At 44.5% G+C, this 18,573-nt stretch overlaps 1 protein-coding gene across 6 annotated transcripts; it reads left to right on the forward strand.

Annotated features, from left to right (window-relative positions):
• The first annotated feature begins 186 nt into the window (after window positions 1–186).
• PALB2 (partner and localizer of BRCA2) lies at window positions 187–17,320 on the forward strand. Of its 6 annotated transcripts, none has more exons than XM_073361637.2 (13): window positions 211–574; window positions 4,000–4,059; window positions 4,241–4,340; window positions 5,160–7,049; window positions 8,020–8,792; window positions 9,498–9,581; window positions 11,252–11,413; window positions 11,983–12,068; window positions 12,440–12,601; window positions 12,811–12,924; window positions 13,389–13,476; window positions 15,666–15,814; window positions 16,726–17,320. In XM_073361637.2, the coding sequence occupies exons 1-13, from the start codon at window positions 524–526 to the stop codon at window positions 16,955–16,957; spliced, it is 3,951 nt and encodes a 1,316-aa protein (XP_073217738.2). In that variant the 5' UTR covers window positions 211–523; the 3' UTR covers window positions 16,958–17,320. The 6 variants fall into 6 exon arrangements, with proteins under 6 accessions (XP_073217742.1, XP_073217738.2, XP_073217739.2 ...); XM_073361635.2 differs by having other exon boundaries at window positions 212–574; window positions 12,808–12,924; XM_073361638.2 differs by lacking the exon at window positions 12,440–12,601 and having other exon boundaries at window positions 12,808–12,924.
• Window positions 17,321–18,573: the final 1,253 nt, after the last annotated feature.

The raw sequence follows: 18,573 nt of genomic DNA on the forward strand, positions 1-18,573 counted from the left end.
AGAATCTGCGCCGCCCCTTCCACGCCGACCAACCCGAGCTCGGCTGCCTGCTGTCGTCACTCCCCGCTGGCGCGCGCTCAGCTCCCCCTAGCATGCTGCCTTGCGGCCGGGGCTGAGGCGCTTCGGGAGCGAGCGAAGACGGGCCCGACCCGACCCGGCCCGGCCGGGGGAGGGGCGGCCTCGGGGGCCCGGGGAGGGGGGGGGGTCCGTGCTCCGAGGCCCGTTTGCTCCCCGCAGTCGGGGCCTGGCGGGACGCGCCTGGGCTCTGCGGGGGGCCCGGCCCGGGCTGAGGGGGCCCGGCCCGGGCTGAGGGGGCCCGGCCCGGGCTGAGGGGGCCCGGCCCGGGCTGAGGGGGCCCCGCTGGCCGCGCTCGTTCCTAGGAGCCCTTCGCTCCCGCCCGCGTCGCGAGGAGCGGCCTCGGCACGTCCCTGGGCAGCCCCGGCTCCCGCCCAGAACGGCGCGCCCGGCCTGGGGCGCTCGGGGCCCCCCTGCCGCGGGCTGCGAGGGGCCGGCGGCGCGCGCCATGGAGGGCCCCGCCGTGGGAAAGGCGCTGGGCTGGCAGGAGAAGGAGAAGGTGCGGGCGCTGCTCTGGCTGCTGCTCTGGCTGCGGTGGTTTCTGTGGCGGGGCCTGTGAGCAGGAGCGCGCCGCCCAGGCTGTGTGATTAGGTTGTGGGCACCCCGAGGGGCCGTGCAGACGGACGGGAGGACGCTGTCCCCCACCCCCGGGAGAACTAGATAAAAAAGCGCTAGCTAAGTTCATGGAGGCTTGGTCCATCGATGGCTATCGGCCGGGAAGGTGTCCCTAGCCTCTGTTTGCCAGAGGCTGGGAATGGGCGACGGGAGGGGTCACTGGATGACTCCCTGTTCTGTTCATTCCCTCTGGGGCACCTGGTCCTGGCCACTGTCGGCAGACAGGATACTGGGCTGGATGGACCTTTGGTCTGACCCAGTCTGGCCGTTCTTATGACCTTATGGTGTATGGACCAATCCCACTTGCCTCACTCACCTGGGCAGACCCATTGACTTAAAGGGGAGCATCGTTTGGCCCAAAGTCACAGACAGCATGGTACAAATATGGATGGTGCCCAGACTGTTAAACCTGTAATTCCTGTAAATCGATATTAGATTCTCAGGCAAATATAAAAATTTCTTTAAGCTGAAGTTGTTGTTAACGATCAGTAATTATGTAAGAGAGTCTTGCTAATTTTTCAGAAAACACATATACAAGGGAGACTGATGATTTCAGGATATTTACATTTAAAGAGGAATAAAATATCCAATTATTAGAAAGCATGAAACTGCATTTAAGGGCCTACAGAAATCTCTGTGGTTCTGCCCGAAGAACATCTGAAAAGAGACCATTTGGTGCTCCAAAAAGTGCACAGACAATTATCCAGGAAACACTATATCATTCTAAAACTATTTGACATGGTTGAAACTGGGGGCAATTGTCCCACACTGTTCCTCAAAGGTACACAAGCCTATAACTCTAAGAATACTGACTACTGTACCATATTTACAGATGTTTACTGCTTAAGTGCGCAGTTAACAGATGAGGGTAATGAGGTAAAGGATCATTCAGCTTTAGAGAAACGTATAAATAAAACTAATACACTTTAAAAAACATTTCCTGTGTCCCTAGTACTAACTATACATGTTACTTGTAAGAGAGACATTTTGATGAGCTCTTTAGTAAATCTTAAGCATGCTCTATGTATATTTTCCTGTGGAGTCAAGGAACTAGAGTGCGTGGCTTCAGATTTGTACATATATGGCAGATAGATATATATGATTCCATGCCATCTTACTTCCCAGTAAGCTACCTAACTTTGGTTCCAGACCTTGAGGTCCATAGCCCCAGATATGTTAGGTTGGTGTCTGTGATAAGTCTCATAATATGACAACACTTATGTTTGGCTCCCACTATATTGTTGGAGTCCAATTAGCCCATCAACACAAATAGGCTAATTTAGTCAGATCACTTCTCAGTTTTTAGAGTCAATGTAGATGTGTGTTATTGGAGAAGAGGATTGCCTTTTGGTTTTACTGTGGGCTGCATTAAGGTTATTTATTTGACCTAATTTGTGCATTTTTGTATATTCTAATGATTGATCAAGTGTAACTCTGGTCTGCTGCAGTTTCCACGGTATGCATCCGATGAAGTGAGCTGTAGCTCACGAAAGCTCATGCTCAAATAAATTGGTTAGTCTCTAAGGTGCCACAAGTACTCCCTTTCTTTTTTCTGATTCCCCAGACTTTCTCCCACTTGTTGTGGTGTGAGAAAACTACACTATTAAGGGTTTTTTCCCCTCACAAGTGATTCATAATCACTATTTCCTACTTTAACTCCTGGTTACAATTTTTTTCTGTATGTCTTTCCTTAATATTAAATTGATTCTGTAAAAATGCCAGAGATGCTTTCATAGAGAGACAAGGTGAGGAAGGTAATATCTTTTATTGGACCAACTTCTGTTGGTGAAAGAGAGAAGCTTACACAGAGCTCACCCTCCTTGTGTCTCATATGCTGGGACCGACAAGGCTACAACACTGCATGTAACCATGAGATGCTTTGATATCCATTCCAGGTTTCTAAAGGGTATGTGGATTATTCTGGACATCTGTGAACTACTAATGTGGTAGTTTTCATTGAATGGAGCAAAGCACAACAGAATTATCATAGAATTGTAGGACTGGAAGGGACCTTGAAAGGTCTTCTAGTCCAGCTCCGGGCACTCATGGCAGGACTAAATATTATCTAGACCATTCCTGGCAGGTGTTTGTCTAACCTGTTCTTAAAAATCGCCAGTGATGGAGATTCCATAACCTCCCTGGGCAGTTTATTCCAGTGCTTAACCACCCTGACAGGAAGTTTTTCCTAATGTCCAAACTAAACCGCCTTTGCTGCAATTTAAGCCCATTATGGCTTAACATGGGAAAATATTTATGTGCAATTTGCTTGCAGCCTGGGTTAAGGACATCCTAAGGTGCACATGATGTGGCAGTTCTAATATGAGCCTTAGGATGCTTGCAAGTACAAGTGACAGTTTCAGAGGCTGCCATTCTGGCTGGTTCAGAGTTTGAAAACTCTGGAGCCCAAGCTTTTGTATTGTGTTGGCATTGGGACTAAGCAGGTCCCCCCCTTTAATAATGAAGAAACCTTCTGTCCTTCTCAAAGAGGCCAGCTCAACAAATCAAACGTGGCACTTCTAGCTCACGCTGGTTTTGAGCTGTGAAGGGGCAAAACAGTGTTAGGAAATATTTCAGAAAGTTGACCCACCTCATTATTGGATCTCCTTTATCTTGTGAAAACCTCAGTCAGCCCTCCTGAAGCTTCCCAGGAAACTTCTACCTTTCCATTGGATCTTGCAGGGCAGTTTTCAGATGGATTTGTTAATTCTGGTAAAGTTGAACAACTGGACATGTAAGAAAAAGCCTTATAATGGAACAGTTCAGATCTCCTTTGTGAGTTACTACGGTTTCTCTACAGTACACAATAGCTTATTGCTGAAATACCTCACAGAAGCTGTCGCTTGTAAAGGGGTATTTTAATAGAGAAGGATGCCCTTTGGCACTCAGAGTGGGAGAGAGTTCGAAGTCGAAGGTGTGGATGGAGAAAGACCTGAAGGCAAGAAGAGGCAAAGGTTTCAGATGGGATGGGGTGTTGAGGAAGAAGGTGTACAGGCAGAAATGGCATTCTACAGGGCCTTGTAGTTGAGGATAAAAAGATAGGGCTTGGTAGGGGAGTCAAGAGGAGGCTAGTAGAGGGATTTGAAGATGGTCTGACATGGTCAGAGTAGTGAATAAGAAGATTGGGACAGAGGCCTGAGAACTAAGCACTGGTCTTGAGCAATGAAGCCTTAATATTTCTCAGGAAGCTTGAGTGTATGCGTATCAATATTCTAGGTTTAAAATGTCACTACACAATTCTAGGCCTTGGTTTGGTTTTTACTTACTGTTGGCATCGTGTAATGTCTGTGATGTGTCATCTTTGTTTTCTAGCTGAAAGAAAAGTTAGCCTTCCTGAAAAGAGAATACAGCAAAACATTCAACAGGTTACAGGTAGGTGAGCACCATTGTTTTAACCCTGAATTATTAGGTTTGCTTGGCTCTTGTGTTTCTGAATGATAAATTTGGTGAAAGGTGCTGAGACTTTGGGAGATGAAGTTTATTCTTTAAAAAAAAAACAAAAAACATGCAGACAATGAAATGCTGAGTCATTGATTTGTTGTTGTTTTAACAGCGTGCACAAAGAGCTGAGAGGGTTAAAAATTATGTTAAGAAAACGGTTGCAGAACAAAATCAATTGCTTAGGCAAGAGGAAACTGAGAATAATACCACAGGTAACAGTTCAAAATATAACTTCTTGAGACATTATTTCTTTCTTTAACCTCTAGGCCTTATGAATAGAGCTGTGTGATCCCACACTACAGTTCAGTATAGTATAGAAGTAGTATAATATAGTATCGTATGTGCTACATGTCAAGACTGAGGTGCCAACTCTGATTTACCACCTACTTCTGCCTATGCACCACAGTCCTGACCTATGGCACAAGCTGATATTACAGTCCTAGGGTGCTTCCGAGCTCTGCTAATACTCGTGAAAATTCTGACTTGAATTGTCCCTTTTATTCAATTGTTGCCTTACCCCTGGGCATATGTATATGTCGCCATGACAATACTCCTAAATCATGACCCACACTATCATCCCTTGTTACAGTCCTACCCCCATTTGCCAGTGCTTCTTGAGCCTGGTGTTACCACCTCAGTTCTAGTGTTGGCCAGAGTCTGCCATTTGTGCTGGTAAGTTTGTGCTTGCCTGATAGTGATAAGGATGAAACTATTCATCTCAGTTCCTTTTCAAGCACAAGAAAGGTCTTCAGAGATGAAAGACCAGTAGGTTAACACAGTGTACCACCTAGTTTCTGGAAGCATGATTTCTTATTAAGCATGTATCCATTTGGTGTATGCTTAGTAAACTGAGCATCATATGGTGTGTCATGTTATACTTCAGCCAAGAAAATAAAACAGTGGAATAATTTTTGCAGAACCCTTAGTTTGCCATTTTTGTTAAAATTGTCTCTGGTTCTGCTTTGTTGCCTCCTGTCTTAGTGGGACTCTTCTGCGGGAATGCTCTTCACAAATTGCATTTGTCTCCACAGAACTGATGGATAAACAGTCTCCCAATGATGACGATAAATCTGGAATATGTATGTTACAGACCAATACCTGTTCTGACTCAGGCACTGAGAAAAAAATGTCTGTCACATTTAAACTTGAGCCTGAATTCTTCAACAATGAAGTTAACTTGCAGGAAAGTTCATTGGCAGAAAGCACAAATAGTGACCAAGAAAATATCCTCTCTGGCCTCATGAGATCTGTTACTGAGGAGAACCAAAGCCAACTGTCAAGGAGTAGAATGACTTTGGTCTCAGAGGGAAGAGAATCAGCTTGTGAAGTGCCACCAATCAGTGCTGGTGAAACGTTGGAAAATCAAATGGGAAGTACAGAGGAGCCTGGGTCACCAGTATTCAAGGGAAGGAACACCATCTCAAACACCAAGAATAAAATCCAAAAGGCCCCCAGGCTGGTCATTGTGAGGGAAGAAAAAGGTTTAACTCCTCAAGATCCACAGGTAGGAGATTTTCAGGAAATGCCTGAAGAAAATGTATTTCTGAGTGTCCCGAAACCACTTTCATGCATGTTGATGGGTGGCAATAACATTCAGCAGCCTGTGTCTCCATGTGCTGAGGACATCTGTGATAGCTATGAGCCATTGCCCCAGTGTTTAGTGGGTGATATGCCTGTTTCACTTCAAAACATCGAGAATACAGGAAAAGAACTTGCCTGTATAGAAAACCAAATGGATCGGGAAGAGTTGAGTAGGGCCTTCGATTTAACTGCAGATAATCAACCATCCCTGGCAGGCAGAAGCAACCCTAGCACTAGTGAAAGCAGACCCCATAAAGAAAGAAACCACAGTGAGACCAAGAGCTCAAGTCCTCTGAACACTGACTCTCTTCTGGATAATGTTGAAGAACCTTTGAGGAATCAAGAGGCTCAGACTGAAGCAGGGTCTCCTGTCCTAGAGAAGACTCCTCCTGCAGCAGAAAGCGCACTGAGCTCTTGCACAATGATTGAAGGACTCCTCTTTCCTGTAGAATATTATGTTAGGACAACTCGGCGTATGTCTAATTGCCAGAGGAAAGTAGACCTGGAGGCTGTCATTCTCAGCCAGTTGGGCAGGAGCAGGAAAGGGCTGCGAAGTAAACATAAGCAGATAAATTCAAATTCAGATCAGCTCTACCAAGAAACCGCCAGAAGTGATTTGCAGGCAGGGGGCACTCTGTTCCCTTTTCTAGGTGCAGAGAGTGACCCAGTGAGTTCAAATAGTTCTGAGAAATCTCTCCCTCCATCAGATGAGAGCTGCACTTCCAGTGGCTCTCTTTCTCAGAAGACTGTTATTAGTATGAAACAAGCTAAGGGAAAATCCTGGAGGAGAGGAAGGGGCAGATGGGGTTCTACCTGCAGACCTGCACTGAATGGGTCACAAGCACATCCTGAGACTTCAGATCTTACAGTGCTAAAGCAAAACAGTCATCTCTTGTCAAATGATTCTCAACCTGGAAAGGAAAACTGTGAGGGTGACCATGAGAGGTCACCTATAGGCAAAACAAGGGTGGTCGTCCCTGCAGCTGGTGAGGCTACAGAAGCAGAAATGACAGACATTACATGGCCAGCTGAGGCTGATCTTCCTGATGTAAGCCAAACATTCAGCAAATGCCATCAGCCTCCATTAGAACATATTCAAAATCCACTCCAAGGAAATAATTTCTTAAATCCATGGGATGAAGCTTTCTCCAGCCCCACGCAAGATCTGGAAGCCAATGTAAATGTGAGTCAGGCTGATAAACAGCCAGTGGGGCACATTAGGAATCAGTGTGTTCAGAAAGCCTGCCGGGCTGAGCAGCTGCCAACAGTTAAAGAATCTCTACTTCAGCATGATCTCCCAAGTTCCTCCGTGAAACGTAAAGTGAGGCAAGGATCTAAAGGTACCTGACTGAATTGTTGTGCAGAAAAATCAGAGAGTTCCCTAAAGCTAGGACTTAAGTATTGCGGAGAGGGAAAGACCATACAGGGCTAGTACCCTTGCTCCTGTATGTCCTTAGCCCAGCATGGGTTCTTTTTTTCTTGAACTCACCTTCCTGCCTTTTTGCTACCTAGATGTCCCGTCTTCTTGCTGGCTGAGGTACCTTTTTCTAAAGTACCTTTTTGTGGTTGATCCTCCTGCAGATATGACCTCTCTTGTTTTCCATATTTTAGCGTCAGAAAAATTGAGGGGAGAGTTTCCAGCAAATAAACACCTCAAAAGCTCAATTTCTGGGCCTTCTATGATCCTTAAACTTCTCCTCCCATGCTTGGCCTTTGTTCCTCACTGTTGTGAAACAGATAAGAATCAATGGCTGGGGAACTATTTGGAAAATACTTGGGCCAGGAGCAAGGTGTGCATGAGTCGCATGCTTACAATACTCAGGGCATGCGTGCAAGGATGGGATTTGCACAGACGTGCCCTTCTCTTAGTCTTTTAGAACACCAGTCACCATAGTATCCAAGCATCAACAGTGCTTAAGTGCTTTACAAAGCACTTGGCACTGTCCAAGGCACAGATAAAGATAGCCCTTGCCCCTAGGAGATTACAATCAAAAGTCTGGAAACAAAAATCATTGGGGGGAGGGAGCATTTTTCACCAAATAGCTAGCAGTGCAGTCAATTCTAGCAGCGTCTGCAGGTGAAGTTTAGCTAGAGTGTGAAAGCAGAGTGACTTTACCCAAGTAGTACAGTAATTGCCCCAAAATGTGTTTCTGAGAAAATTTTAACTTCTGTTGTGAAATAGACAGAGGCTTTGTTTTAATACGTTAAATGAGAGAAGAGAATTGCATGTTTGCTGGGTATGTGTGCAACAAAGTGACGGTCTCTCTTCTAAGTTCTCAATTCTGTACTATCATGCTTTCCTATTTCTAGGTAAAAGAGGGCGCAGTCAACAGATGGACTTGGAAGGTCCAAGTCCTCTAAGCCATTTTGGTCTGGATCCTATGGCCTTCGATCCTCCCTTTCACTTCCAGAATGAGATGCTCAGTGTCAAGTGGCTGCCCTCTAAGCTGGACATCAGAGACTTTCATTTACCCGATGAGGAGTTTGGTCTCCTTAAATTTGAGAAACTACAATCCTGCACAGTGAAACAGCTGGAGCCCTTTGTTCCTTCAGGGTCTGAACACTGGCTCCAGAGTGCTGGAGACACTGTGGCTTTAGGGGACATGAGACTTAAACAAGTGAATACAGAAGGGAAGAGTCTAGAAAATAGCTTTATTTCTCCTTCAAAGACTATGTCACCTAAACTGCCTCACTTAGAAGGGCAGTTGCACAAGAAGGGGCTTTCTCCAAGCGAATTGCTGCTAACTCCGGCAAGTTCTGTCTCAGCTGGTGCAATCAACCAGCTGGAATCACAGATTCCTACACCTGCTTTCCCTGTCCTGGGTGCAACCCCAGCTATCCTGTCACTGGTACACAATGAGGCCTTACCTGACACACTTTCTGTACTTCCTTTGCAAGTGAAAACAAATCTCTTCAAAGAACCAGCCAGTCATGTTGTGGATGGGAGAGAGTGTAATAACTCCACAGGTACATTGCACTCAGATAGCTGCAGAACAGGATCTGACTGTAGGTCTGATGAAGCTGTCTCCCTCAAAGAGTATCAGCAACCAGGGAGCGGTTCCAAGGAGTGCTGCGGTGCAGAGGTAAAAGCAGAGACTCCCTGGCAGGGAACACCAGGGCAGTGGTTCTATCTACGAGCCATCTTTCCCAAAATCTGTTCAGGTTCAGGGACAAGGCCTTCCTGCGTGCTAGCTCTGTGTGCAGCCAGAGGCAGTGGTTTCCCTTAGCTGCCTGTTTGTAAATGTTTGAGTTTGTCCAGGCCGTCCCAGCCTTGTAGCAGAGCAAATCCTTCAAAATCCCCCTTGCTTAAACTTGAACAGTGGGCTTTGCTGCTCGTTATGGGAGGTAAATTCTAACCATGCCAGTGAGCAGAATGTTTCTTGGGCACCTGGTCAACGCCGATCTGCCTTAGGAAAGGCTCTTGGCTGGAACTCTGTAAGGACAGCAATAGAGAACAAAATAGTCAATGTAATAGATGGGATTGGAGAAAGGAAGGAGTAACTACACCCAGAGTGGTGATCGACAAAACACGGTTACGCTTTGCATGGGTGCTGTTTGTGAAAGGCTGGGGTTGGTTGTGGGAGGTTTGGAGGTGGGTATAAAGAAAATTCAGAGAGGGAGATAATCTCTTGTTTTCCAAAATGTGCTAGTACAAAAGTGATGTTCTTAAAGCTGCTGTCCAGCAATCTGCCGTCGAGTGAGTGCGCTCTTTTGCACATGCACTTGTACATGCGGAGCATTATTTTTTGAATTTATATTTAATCAGTCCATGTTTTTTGTTTATACAGAACAAACTGACAGCAGAAGAGTTGGCCGTGGTGCTGAGTGACAGCCTGAGAGCCAGGAGCTTGCAACTGGCCTCAAAGCTAAAGGTTGGGGAATAATATTTTGAGTTACGTCCACAAATGGAGTTTTTAAATAAAAAGTATTTATTTATTTACAGGTTTCAGAGTAACAGCCGTGTTAGTCTGTATTCGCAAAAAGAAAAGGAGTACTTGTGGCACCTTAGAGACTAACCAATTTATTTGAGCGTCTGATGAAGTGAGCTGTAGCTCACGAAAGCTCATGCTCAAATAAATTGGTTAGTCTCTAAGGTGCCACAAGTACTCCTTTTCTTTTTGTATTTATTTACAGAGACTTTTAAAATATGTTTATATGAAGTCTAAATAAAAGCACAATAAAATGAATATAAACAATGCAACGCAAAACAAAATAGATGAGTAAAAAAACAAAATAGACTCTGCCCATAATCAGTCAGTCCCCTCTTCGTCTTTCACAAAAAGCAACTAGAGATCTTGAGTCAAATTCCAGTGCATCTAGGGTGACCAGATAGCAAGTGTAAAAAATCGGGACACAGGGTGGAGGGTAATAGGTGCCGATATAAGAAAAAGCCCCCCAAGTTGGGACTGTCCCTATAAAATCGGGACATCTGGTCACCCTAAGTGCATCTGTGTATAACTGAAGAGCAAACACACACAAAAATCCCAAACAGTGAAGTGTCTCAACAACTGCAAATGTATCAACTGACAGAACGCAGACACTGCTGTTCAGCCTCAGGGAAAATGGTTGCCTGATTCTTGCTTCTCTACTGCTTCCCCAAGCGTTGCAGACTGTGGCTGGCAGCAGTGCTTCATTGTTCTGTCCTTCCCCCTCCATCTCTGAAAGTTATTTAGAGTTGGTCCTTACTGGGTCAATACTGTTAGGTCTAGAGCACGCTGACATTCTCGCCTGCTTGGAGCTGAACTTGGCGTTCGATGCATCTGTGTGTCACAACTGAGGCAAACATGGCTTGGGGTTGTTTGCCCAGCTGAGCCATCAGATCTCCCTCCCACATGGTCTCTCCTCACTGTCCACCTTACCTTTTATGCCTTGTCGGGGGTAGAGAACAGTTGGTGGGCAGGGCAGTGACAGCTGTGGTGAAGTCCACTGAACTCTAAAGCTCCAATGGAACTTGCAGAAGTTGGGTCATCTCTAGGCCTGGGAACCAAACCCTGCACAGCCAACCAAAAATAATAAAGTTGGGTCCAAATGTTTCTTTACAAGGATGAAGAAAAATGCTGCCATCTGTTTAAAATTAAACCTTGGCTACAGTGGTCCTAAGTGATCTGTGTTACCTGTAGCCTCTCCCCTCCCGCCTGTGAAAAGGAGGCAAATAGCAGCACTAAGAACAAGGAGGTGCTGTGCAAGCTTCATCACACAGCTTGTCTACTGTATCTCAGTCCTGATGTCCCTTGTGTTTCAGGTCTTAGATCCACCTTTGCAGACTCTCTGCTGTGTACAAATGGCAGGTGGTTTTGTGCCATGGGTGGATGGGTAGATATCCATTACTTCTACGACAAAACCACTAAACTCGTTTTCCTTATGGCCTAACTGGCATTGGGAGTCAGGACTCCAAAGTCAAAATTTAAGGCACTAACCCCCAACTCCAAACCTCCATCACACTAGCTCTCTGGAAGTGATTTCATGCAAGAGTCAACCTGAATCTTCAGGCTGAATATCCGTAGTTGCTGGAATAACTTCAACAGTGTTTTGTTTTGAGCAGAACCTCTCAAGTTCTTGTGCTGTGGACGTGAGCACCGTCTGGTGGGAATCGGCTGGCTGCACAGAGCTGTGTATCGTAACTGCTTGTGAGACTTTCATTTCCCTGTGGAAACCTCTGGCTTCCAGCCAGTGGAGAAAGGTGTATACCTGGCACCTTACAGAGGTAGAGTACACAGAAGTTTCTTCTTCACTTTGGGGCAGTTTTCTGGTAGTATTGGGCCACTTCCCAAGACACACACAACCTGTAGACTCACAAGGGGGAATGTACATTTTCTTACACGTAGTGGGCCAGATCCTTAGCTAGCACATGTTGGTGTAGCGTCATTGAGGTCAGCTAAGCAACTGGATTTGCACCAGCTAAGAATGTGGCACAGTATTTTGAACAATTCAATTTCACATTAAATTTTAGTTCTTTACAATTGTATAGATCTCCGCATACTGGATGTTGATTGTACAGCAGTGTGACTTCTTGGTGTCCTCTTCATGTCCTTAAACTCCTCAACTTCTTTTGACGTCTCCTCTTATCTTCCCAAAGGTCATTGCCTCTTTGTTTAGGTTAAGGACAAAGTTGATGATTGTTGATTCTTTGCTGCATCTATTTCTTTTGAAGACTGAGAAAATAAATCATGGTCCTGCAAACAATGCAGTCTTTCCTTGATAATGGGGAGAAAGTCAAACTGAGAAGGACCTTATGGGTGTCCCTAACTAAATCCCTGTCCTTTGCCTTCACAGATTCCAGTAATACAAATTGTTCCCTTGCCAGATGTCTCTAATCTTGTATGTGTTGCCTTGGGAGATCTGGAGATTGGAGAAATAAGGTGAGTGTTTCTGGCTGTGTGTTTTTATTGCATACTGAACATTTCCAACCTGATTTCTCTAGCTTGACTGCAGATAATTTTGTGTTACTTGACCTCTTCTCTTGCCCAGAGGCTGAAGTAGTCTCTTGCTGATATGTCAGTTTTAAATGATCTTGCACATATTAAAGCATTTTTGAAAATATCTGAGTAAAGGCAAAAAATCAACTCTAAAAAATCAACTACAAAGATTCTCTTACGCTTCATTTCCTCCCATTGGTGTAGGTGTGACCGTTTTGAAACACAGTAATTTCTGTGTGCTACAGAAGGCCAGATTTGGGTTCCATTTCCTTCGCCTTCATTATGATGTAGATTTCTGTTCTGATTTGATTTAGGCTCTTGCTTTGTTCTTCTGAAGACGGCTCCTTAAAGCAATCACTAGTGAAAACTGGGAACATAAAAGCTGTTCTTGGTCTGACAAACAGGAGGCTGGTCAGTAGTAGTGGGACACTTCAAGACCAGCAAATTGAGATAATCTCCATTTCAGAAGCAGGAAGGTAAGCAGTCTGATATTTGTGGTGTTTTCAGTACAGGGATGGGAGAGCCCTCAGGAGATGTCACAAAGGCCAGGCAGTGGTATCCGTGGAGCCGAGGGGATCGTATGCTGTCCTTTCTGGAGTATTGCTGTGTGTGAACCATTCTCTTGTGTACTGAATGCTGAGAGTCTTTTCCCATGTGCTGTTTATGTTCATGTGCTCCCTAGAAGCAATGAGAGGCAGACTTTGATGCCCCCAGAAGAAACCATTCTGGCTTTTGCTGAGGTAGAAGGGATTCGAGATGCCTTGGTTGGCACCACTGCAGTGAACAGCCTTGTTGTTTGGTCAGTGCTTCCTCTGAGATTACACTCTGTCACCAGGGCTTTTGGGGAGGGACTGTTGCTTGTGGAATGATACAGTGGGAGGGGAGGGGATGTATAGTGATTTTGGCTGTAACCGCTAGTTACAGATCCTATGTGGTGGAGTTTGCTGCTGGTTTGTCCTTAAGTTGTTAATTATTTTTAAATCCATTCTCAGGGGGCCCTAGAGCCTGGAACAGAACTTTTTTTCTGATATGTTCTTATAAATCTAGATGAACATATAGCTAACGAGCTGTGCTGCCATCCCAGCGCTGCTCACGGCATGTGTATGTTGCATCCCTTTCCCTCATCCGTTTTCTACCACCTTTTTGGAGTGGTCATTTGTTTGGACGGTGCCTTGCTCACTGGTGCTACTGCAGTCTAAATAATAAATACAAATAACAAGAGGATTATAAAACAGTCCAATGATCTGTTTCCATTTTCTGCAGGAACTTGAAAACTGGCCAGATTCTGAAAAAGATGCACGTTGGTTATTCCTACCCTGCCTCTATCTGCCATCGCGCCTATTCTGACTCTGTATGTATGTGAAATGGTGTCGTTCTATTTGTGCCGTGTGTGTCTGTGGCTGGGGTTCAAAGGTGTAGTTGTCTAAAAGAAAAGGAGTACTTGTGGCACCTTAGAGACTAACCAATTTATTTGAGCATGAGCTTTCGTGAGCTACAGCTCACTTCATCGGATGCATGCCGTGGAAACTGCAGCAGACTTTATTTATACACAGAGAATATGAAAAAATACCTCCTCCCACCCCACTGTCCTGCTGGTAATAGCTTATCTAAAGTGATCATCAGGTGGGCCATTTCCAGCACAAATCCAGGTTTTCTCACCCTCCACCCCCCCACACAAATTCACTCTCCTGCTGGTGATAGCCCATCCAAAGTGACAACTCTTTACACAATAAGAAAAGGAGTACTTGTGGCACCTTAGAGACTAACCAATTTATTTGAGCATGAGCTTTCGTGATAATAAAGTTGGGCCATTTCCTGCACAAATCCAGGTTCTCTCACCCCCCTCCCAAAAACCACACACACAAACTCACTATCCTGCTGGTAATAGCTCATCCAAAGTGACCATTCTCCCTACAATGTGCATAATTAAGATGGGCCATTTTCAGCACAAATCCTGGATTTGTGCTGGAAATGGCCCACCTTAATTATGCACATTGTAGGGAGAATGGTCACTTTGGATGAGCTATTACCAGCAGGATAGTGAGTTTGTGTGTGTGGTTTTTGGGAGGGGGGTGAGAGAACCTGGATTTGTGCAGGAAATGGCCCAACTTTATTATCACGAAAGCTCATGCTCAAATAAATTGGTTAGTCTCTAAGGTGCCACAAGTACTCCTTTTCTTATTGTGTAAAGAGTTGTCACTTTGGATGGGCTATCACCAGCAGGAGAGTGAATTTGTGTGGGGGGGTGGAGGGTGAGAAAACCTGGATTTGTGCTGGAAATGGCCCACCTGATGATCACTTTAGATAAGCTATTACCAGCAGGACAGTGGGGTGGGAGGAGGTATTTTTTCATATTCTCTGTGTATAAATAAAGTCTGCTGCAGTTTCCACGGCATGCATCCGATGAAGTGAGCTGTAGCTCACGAAAGCTCATGCTCAAATAAATTGGTTAGTCTCTAAGGTGCCACAAGTACTCCTTTTCTTTTTGCGAATACAGACTAACACGGCTGTTACTCTGAAACTTGTCTAAAAGAGGCTCCTGGATTTCAGGACCTGTTGTGTTCAGGTCCACTAAGAAAATTGAAGGGAAACGGAGTTAGTTTGTGGGGAAGAAGTTGAATCACTTTTCTCAATTTCTTGCCCTTTTCACAGCTATATTAGTAAGCAGAAGAGTAACGCCACAGTAGATTCAAAAACAGCTGCCAAAACATTCTGTGTGTGTGTGTTTCAGAACTATCTTTGATTGGTGTGATTGGACAGTTAATCTTTCCCGATTTACTAATGGCTAGCTCCGGCTACAGTGATGGCACAGCATCATCCTTGTAATTCTAAAATTATTTAATAATTACATGCACCCCAAACACTCAGAACTTGATCTAAACACACAAATTTGTGTATGAAGTCTTGGTTCTAATTCTGATGGATCTTCCCATTCATTAGCACCTCTGCCATGATTCCTGAATGCTTTGCCCACTTGCATTCTTAGGATTCTGGACAGGCGTTTATATCAGTGAACATATAATCCTGTGGGTGTGTAAATTTAGTTCTCATCAGTGTGTGGATTAGTAGCACTGGCTTTAGCCAGACAAGAAGGGGACTCTTCAAGATCTCTCTCCCAGTGCACTCAGTCCTGACTTTCAGCCTGGCCTTGCCTTAAGCAAAAGCTCCCAGTCATGTCTAATTGCGCAGTAGTTTTGTTATGTGAATAAATGACTAGATTGAGACCAACAAACTCATTTTCGGTGTGAGTTAATCCTGATTTGAGGTTAGCTATTCTGATCTGAAAAAGAAGTGCGTAGATTCATTGTCATTCCACTGCACCAAATAAATCCTAATCAGCCAGCCTCCCAGCAGCTCCTGCATTTGTTTGTATTTAATTTGATAAATACCAGGAGTGGTAAGTTCTTACTGCTTACAGCATCAGCTGACATGGGGTTCTGATTACAGGAGAGAATTGACCAATGATTGGGGAAAAAACAGCTTGTTGTTGTTTTTCTCTTAACATTCACTCTAGTGACGTATTTTTCCTTTGTAAATCAGGGCCTCCTGTTTGTTGTTTTAAGTCACCCACATGCCAAAGAGAATGAGTCCTGTGGAAACCCTGCATTCCGGATGAGAGTGTTCAATCCCAAAACAGCCAGAAGCACTGGGGTAATGTTCTTCTCCCTCCCCCCTGGACACAGTGGAAGGCAAGTACCTCAGGAATAATCCACATTTATTTCTTAGACTATTTTTTTCAGCAGAGACCTGGAATTGTTCAATGATAAAAGGAGTCCGTGGGGGAGCTAAAAAGCTTGTAAACTGTGAGGGGCCGTTTGTCCTCTAGCTGATGATAGTGTGGTTCTGATAAGTCGCTTTAACCTTTGTATATACAGGAGATCACAGTGAGGGTGTTGCCCATTTCCTGCCTGCTTCCTGCACATGTCTGGGAGCTAACCTCTGAGCTCCCTGCGTCCTGGCGCACCAGGGAGCTCTTTATAAGAAAGCCTGTGTTCAAGCCAGGGAATTGCTCCTTTGTAGACGTCACACTTTGTTTACTTTCACAAAATGTTTGTGGGAGGAGAGATTCTGTAACTGCAGCTGTAATTTCTGAATCCACAGGCAAAACCTCTGGGGAAAATTAGGCAATTTAACACTGTAAATGCTTAAAACTGAGGGTCTTATCTCTAGATGTAAGTACATTTATTTAGTATCAGATTGCCATTTGTAGCTAGGTGACCTGCTCTCTTTCCAAGATCTTAAATCTGGAGAGTAAGACGTTGTCTCCAATCCTCCAAACAGTTATGTGCCTAAGAAAAATTACACAGACGTGTAAGTGTTCACAGATTGAGGCTTTAGACTATGATAATGCTTAACAATTGTCTCCTACCTCTCTTGGTCAAATGCAATGAAGACAACTTAAAACTTCAGTATATTTTAGTTTCCTACAATTGGCTTACGCTCTAATAGGTTTCTTTCTCCTTAAGAGGCTTTTCCATGTGGAAGACTTTTATTTCTTTTTCACTCAGCAAATCTGAAATAAAACCTTTAAAATATTGTGTAATGATATTTTATATGAAGAAACTTTGCAGAGTACTAATGGTTCTGTGCATGGTGTTAGGTACCTGGAAGGCGAAGTGAAGGGTGTCTCTGCAGCAGCTGTGCTAACATCTGGAACAATCGCAGTATGGGACTTATTTTTAGGCCAGTGTACTGCTCTGCTTCCACCAAATGCTGATGGGAATTGGTCTTTGGTCAGATGGTCAGTCACAGATTCCTGTCTCCTGGCTGGACAGAAAGATGGAAGCGTGTATATGTACCATTATTCACAAGCCAAGGCAGTAGGAAAGTAAATGGGTAATATGATGGATTCTCAAAGCTAACAGGAGAGTTTGCACTGATAATCTAAAGTAAATTGAGCTGAATAGAATTTTGTGTTGAAGAAAGATTCCTCAGTGTCATCTGTTCACTTTCCCATAAGTAAATTGCGTATTTTTCACTTTGTCAGGCTCACAAGATCTGTGAGATGATGCTGGCTGACTTTTTGAATGTGTCTTGTCTTGTTCACTAGATCTGTGAAGCCAATGGCACTGTGTTTAACAGTAATTGGTTAGATCTACCTGTTTGCATTCAGGGTTTGTACATTTCATTGTGAAAAGCATTTTCAGTGGATTATGTAGATGTAAGATGCTATTAAACTTTATTTTTGTAAACTCTGCCATGCTTCTAGCTGAAGTGATTTTTGTGTCACTAATTTCATTAGTAAAAAAAATTTATTTCCGTAATTGTGGACAGTGATATATTCAGTGATCTAAACATAGCTAGCGCTAGGTCATTCTGCATTGATGAGAACAGCAGTAGAGAACCTCTGCCATCCAGCCATAACCTAATCCTGCCCAGTCAAGCCACTGTGAAAAAACACCTCCATCCTGCTGCCTTCAGGTGTAGGAGTAGTCTTTTGCTTCTCACGCATTGGATTGAGCTGCAGCTCAGATTTTGGTGATGGCTTTCTCACTATCTCTAGCAACTGTTTGGTATCTGTAGGACATTGGTTGGTGCCTAAGTGCAGTCTCCCTTGGGCAGGTGTCCATATCACAACTAATCAGCCCTCTTGTGGTAATTCAGAGACCCTTCCCTCCCAGGTGTCACAATTCCTGAATTAACTGCAGCTCTGACCCCCTCATAGCCTCCTTGTGGGCACCTCACTTAGGTCTCAGGCCTATAACTATCACCATTCTCAGGTTGGAATTTTGTGATTCACTCCCTCCAGATCCTGGCATCTTAGACTGCAAACTTCTGTGATTCACTGATCCTCTCAGCAGGTCTGACTTCAGCTCAGCTCCTGCAGTCAATGACAAGCTTATTCAGTGACCAGCCAGCCTTTCATAAGAACATAAGAATGGCCATACTGGGTCAGATCAAAGGTTCATCCAGCCCAGTATCCTGTCTACCCACAGCGGCCAATACCAGGTGCCCCAGAGAGAGTGAGCCCAACAGGTAATGATCTAGTGATCTCTCTCCTGCCATTTATCTCCACCCTCTGACAAACAGAGGCTAGGGACACCATTCCTTACCCATCCTGGTTAATAGCCATTAATGGACTTAACCTCCATGAATTTATCCAGTTCTCTTTTAAACCCTGTTATAGTCCTAGCCTTCACAACCTCCTCAGGCAAGGAGTTCCACAGGTTGACTGTTCGCTGAGTGAAGAAGAACTTCCTTTTATTTGTTTTAAACCTGCTGCCCATTAATTGCATTTGGTGGCTCCTAGTTCTTATATTATGGGAACAAGTGAATAACTTTTACTTATTCACTTTCTCCACACCATTCATGATTTTATAAACCTCTATCATATCCCCCCCTTAGTCTCCTCTTTTCCAAGCTGAAAAGTCCTAGCCTCTTTAATCTCTCCTCATATGGGACCCGTTCCAAACCCCTAATCATTTTAGTTGCCCTTCTCTGAACCTTT

This window comes from Lepidochelys kempii, chromosome 10, assembly GCF_965140285.1.
Source record: "Lepidochelys kempii isolate rLepKem1 chromosome 10, rLepKem1.hap1, whole genome shotgun sequence".
Taxonomy (NCBI): domain Eukaryota; kingdom Metazoa; phylum Chordata; order Testudines; family Cheloniidae; genus Lepidochelys; species Lepidochelys kempii.

Bases quoted from the DNA above. Each gene is read 5' to 3' on its own strand.
- PALB2 (XM_073361635.2), top strand. From the start codon at position 524: ATGGAGGGCCCCGCCGTGGGAAAGGCGCTGGGCTGGCAGGAGAAGGAG. The intron at 575-3,999 runs GTGCGGGCGCTG...TTTGTTTTCTAG, and splicing joins GCTGGCAGGAGAAGGAGAAG to CTGAAAGAAAAGTTAGCCTT. The intron at 13,477-15,665 runs GTATGTATGTGA...TTTGTAAATCAG, and splicing joins ATCGCGCCTATTCTGACTCT to GGCCTCCTGTTTGTTGTTTT.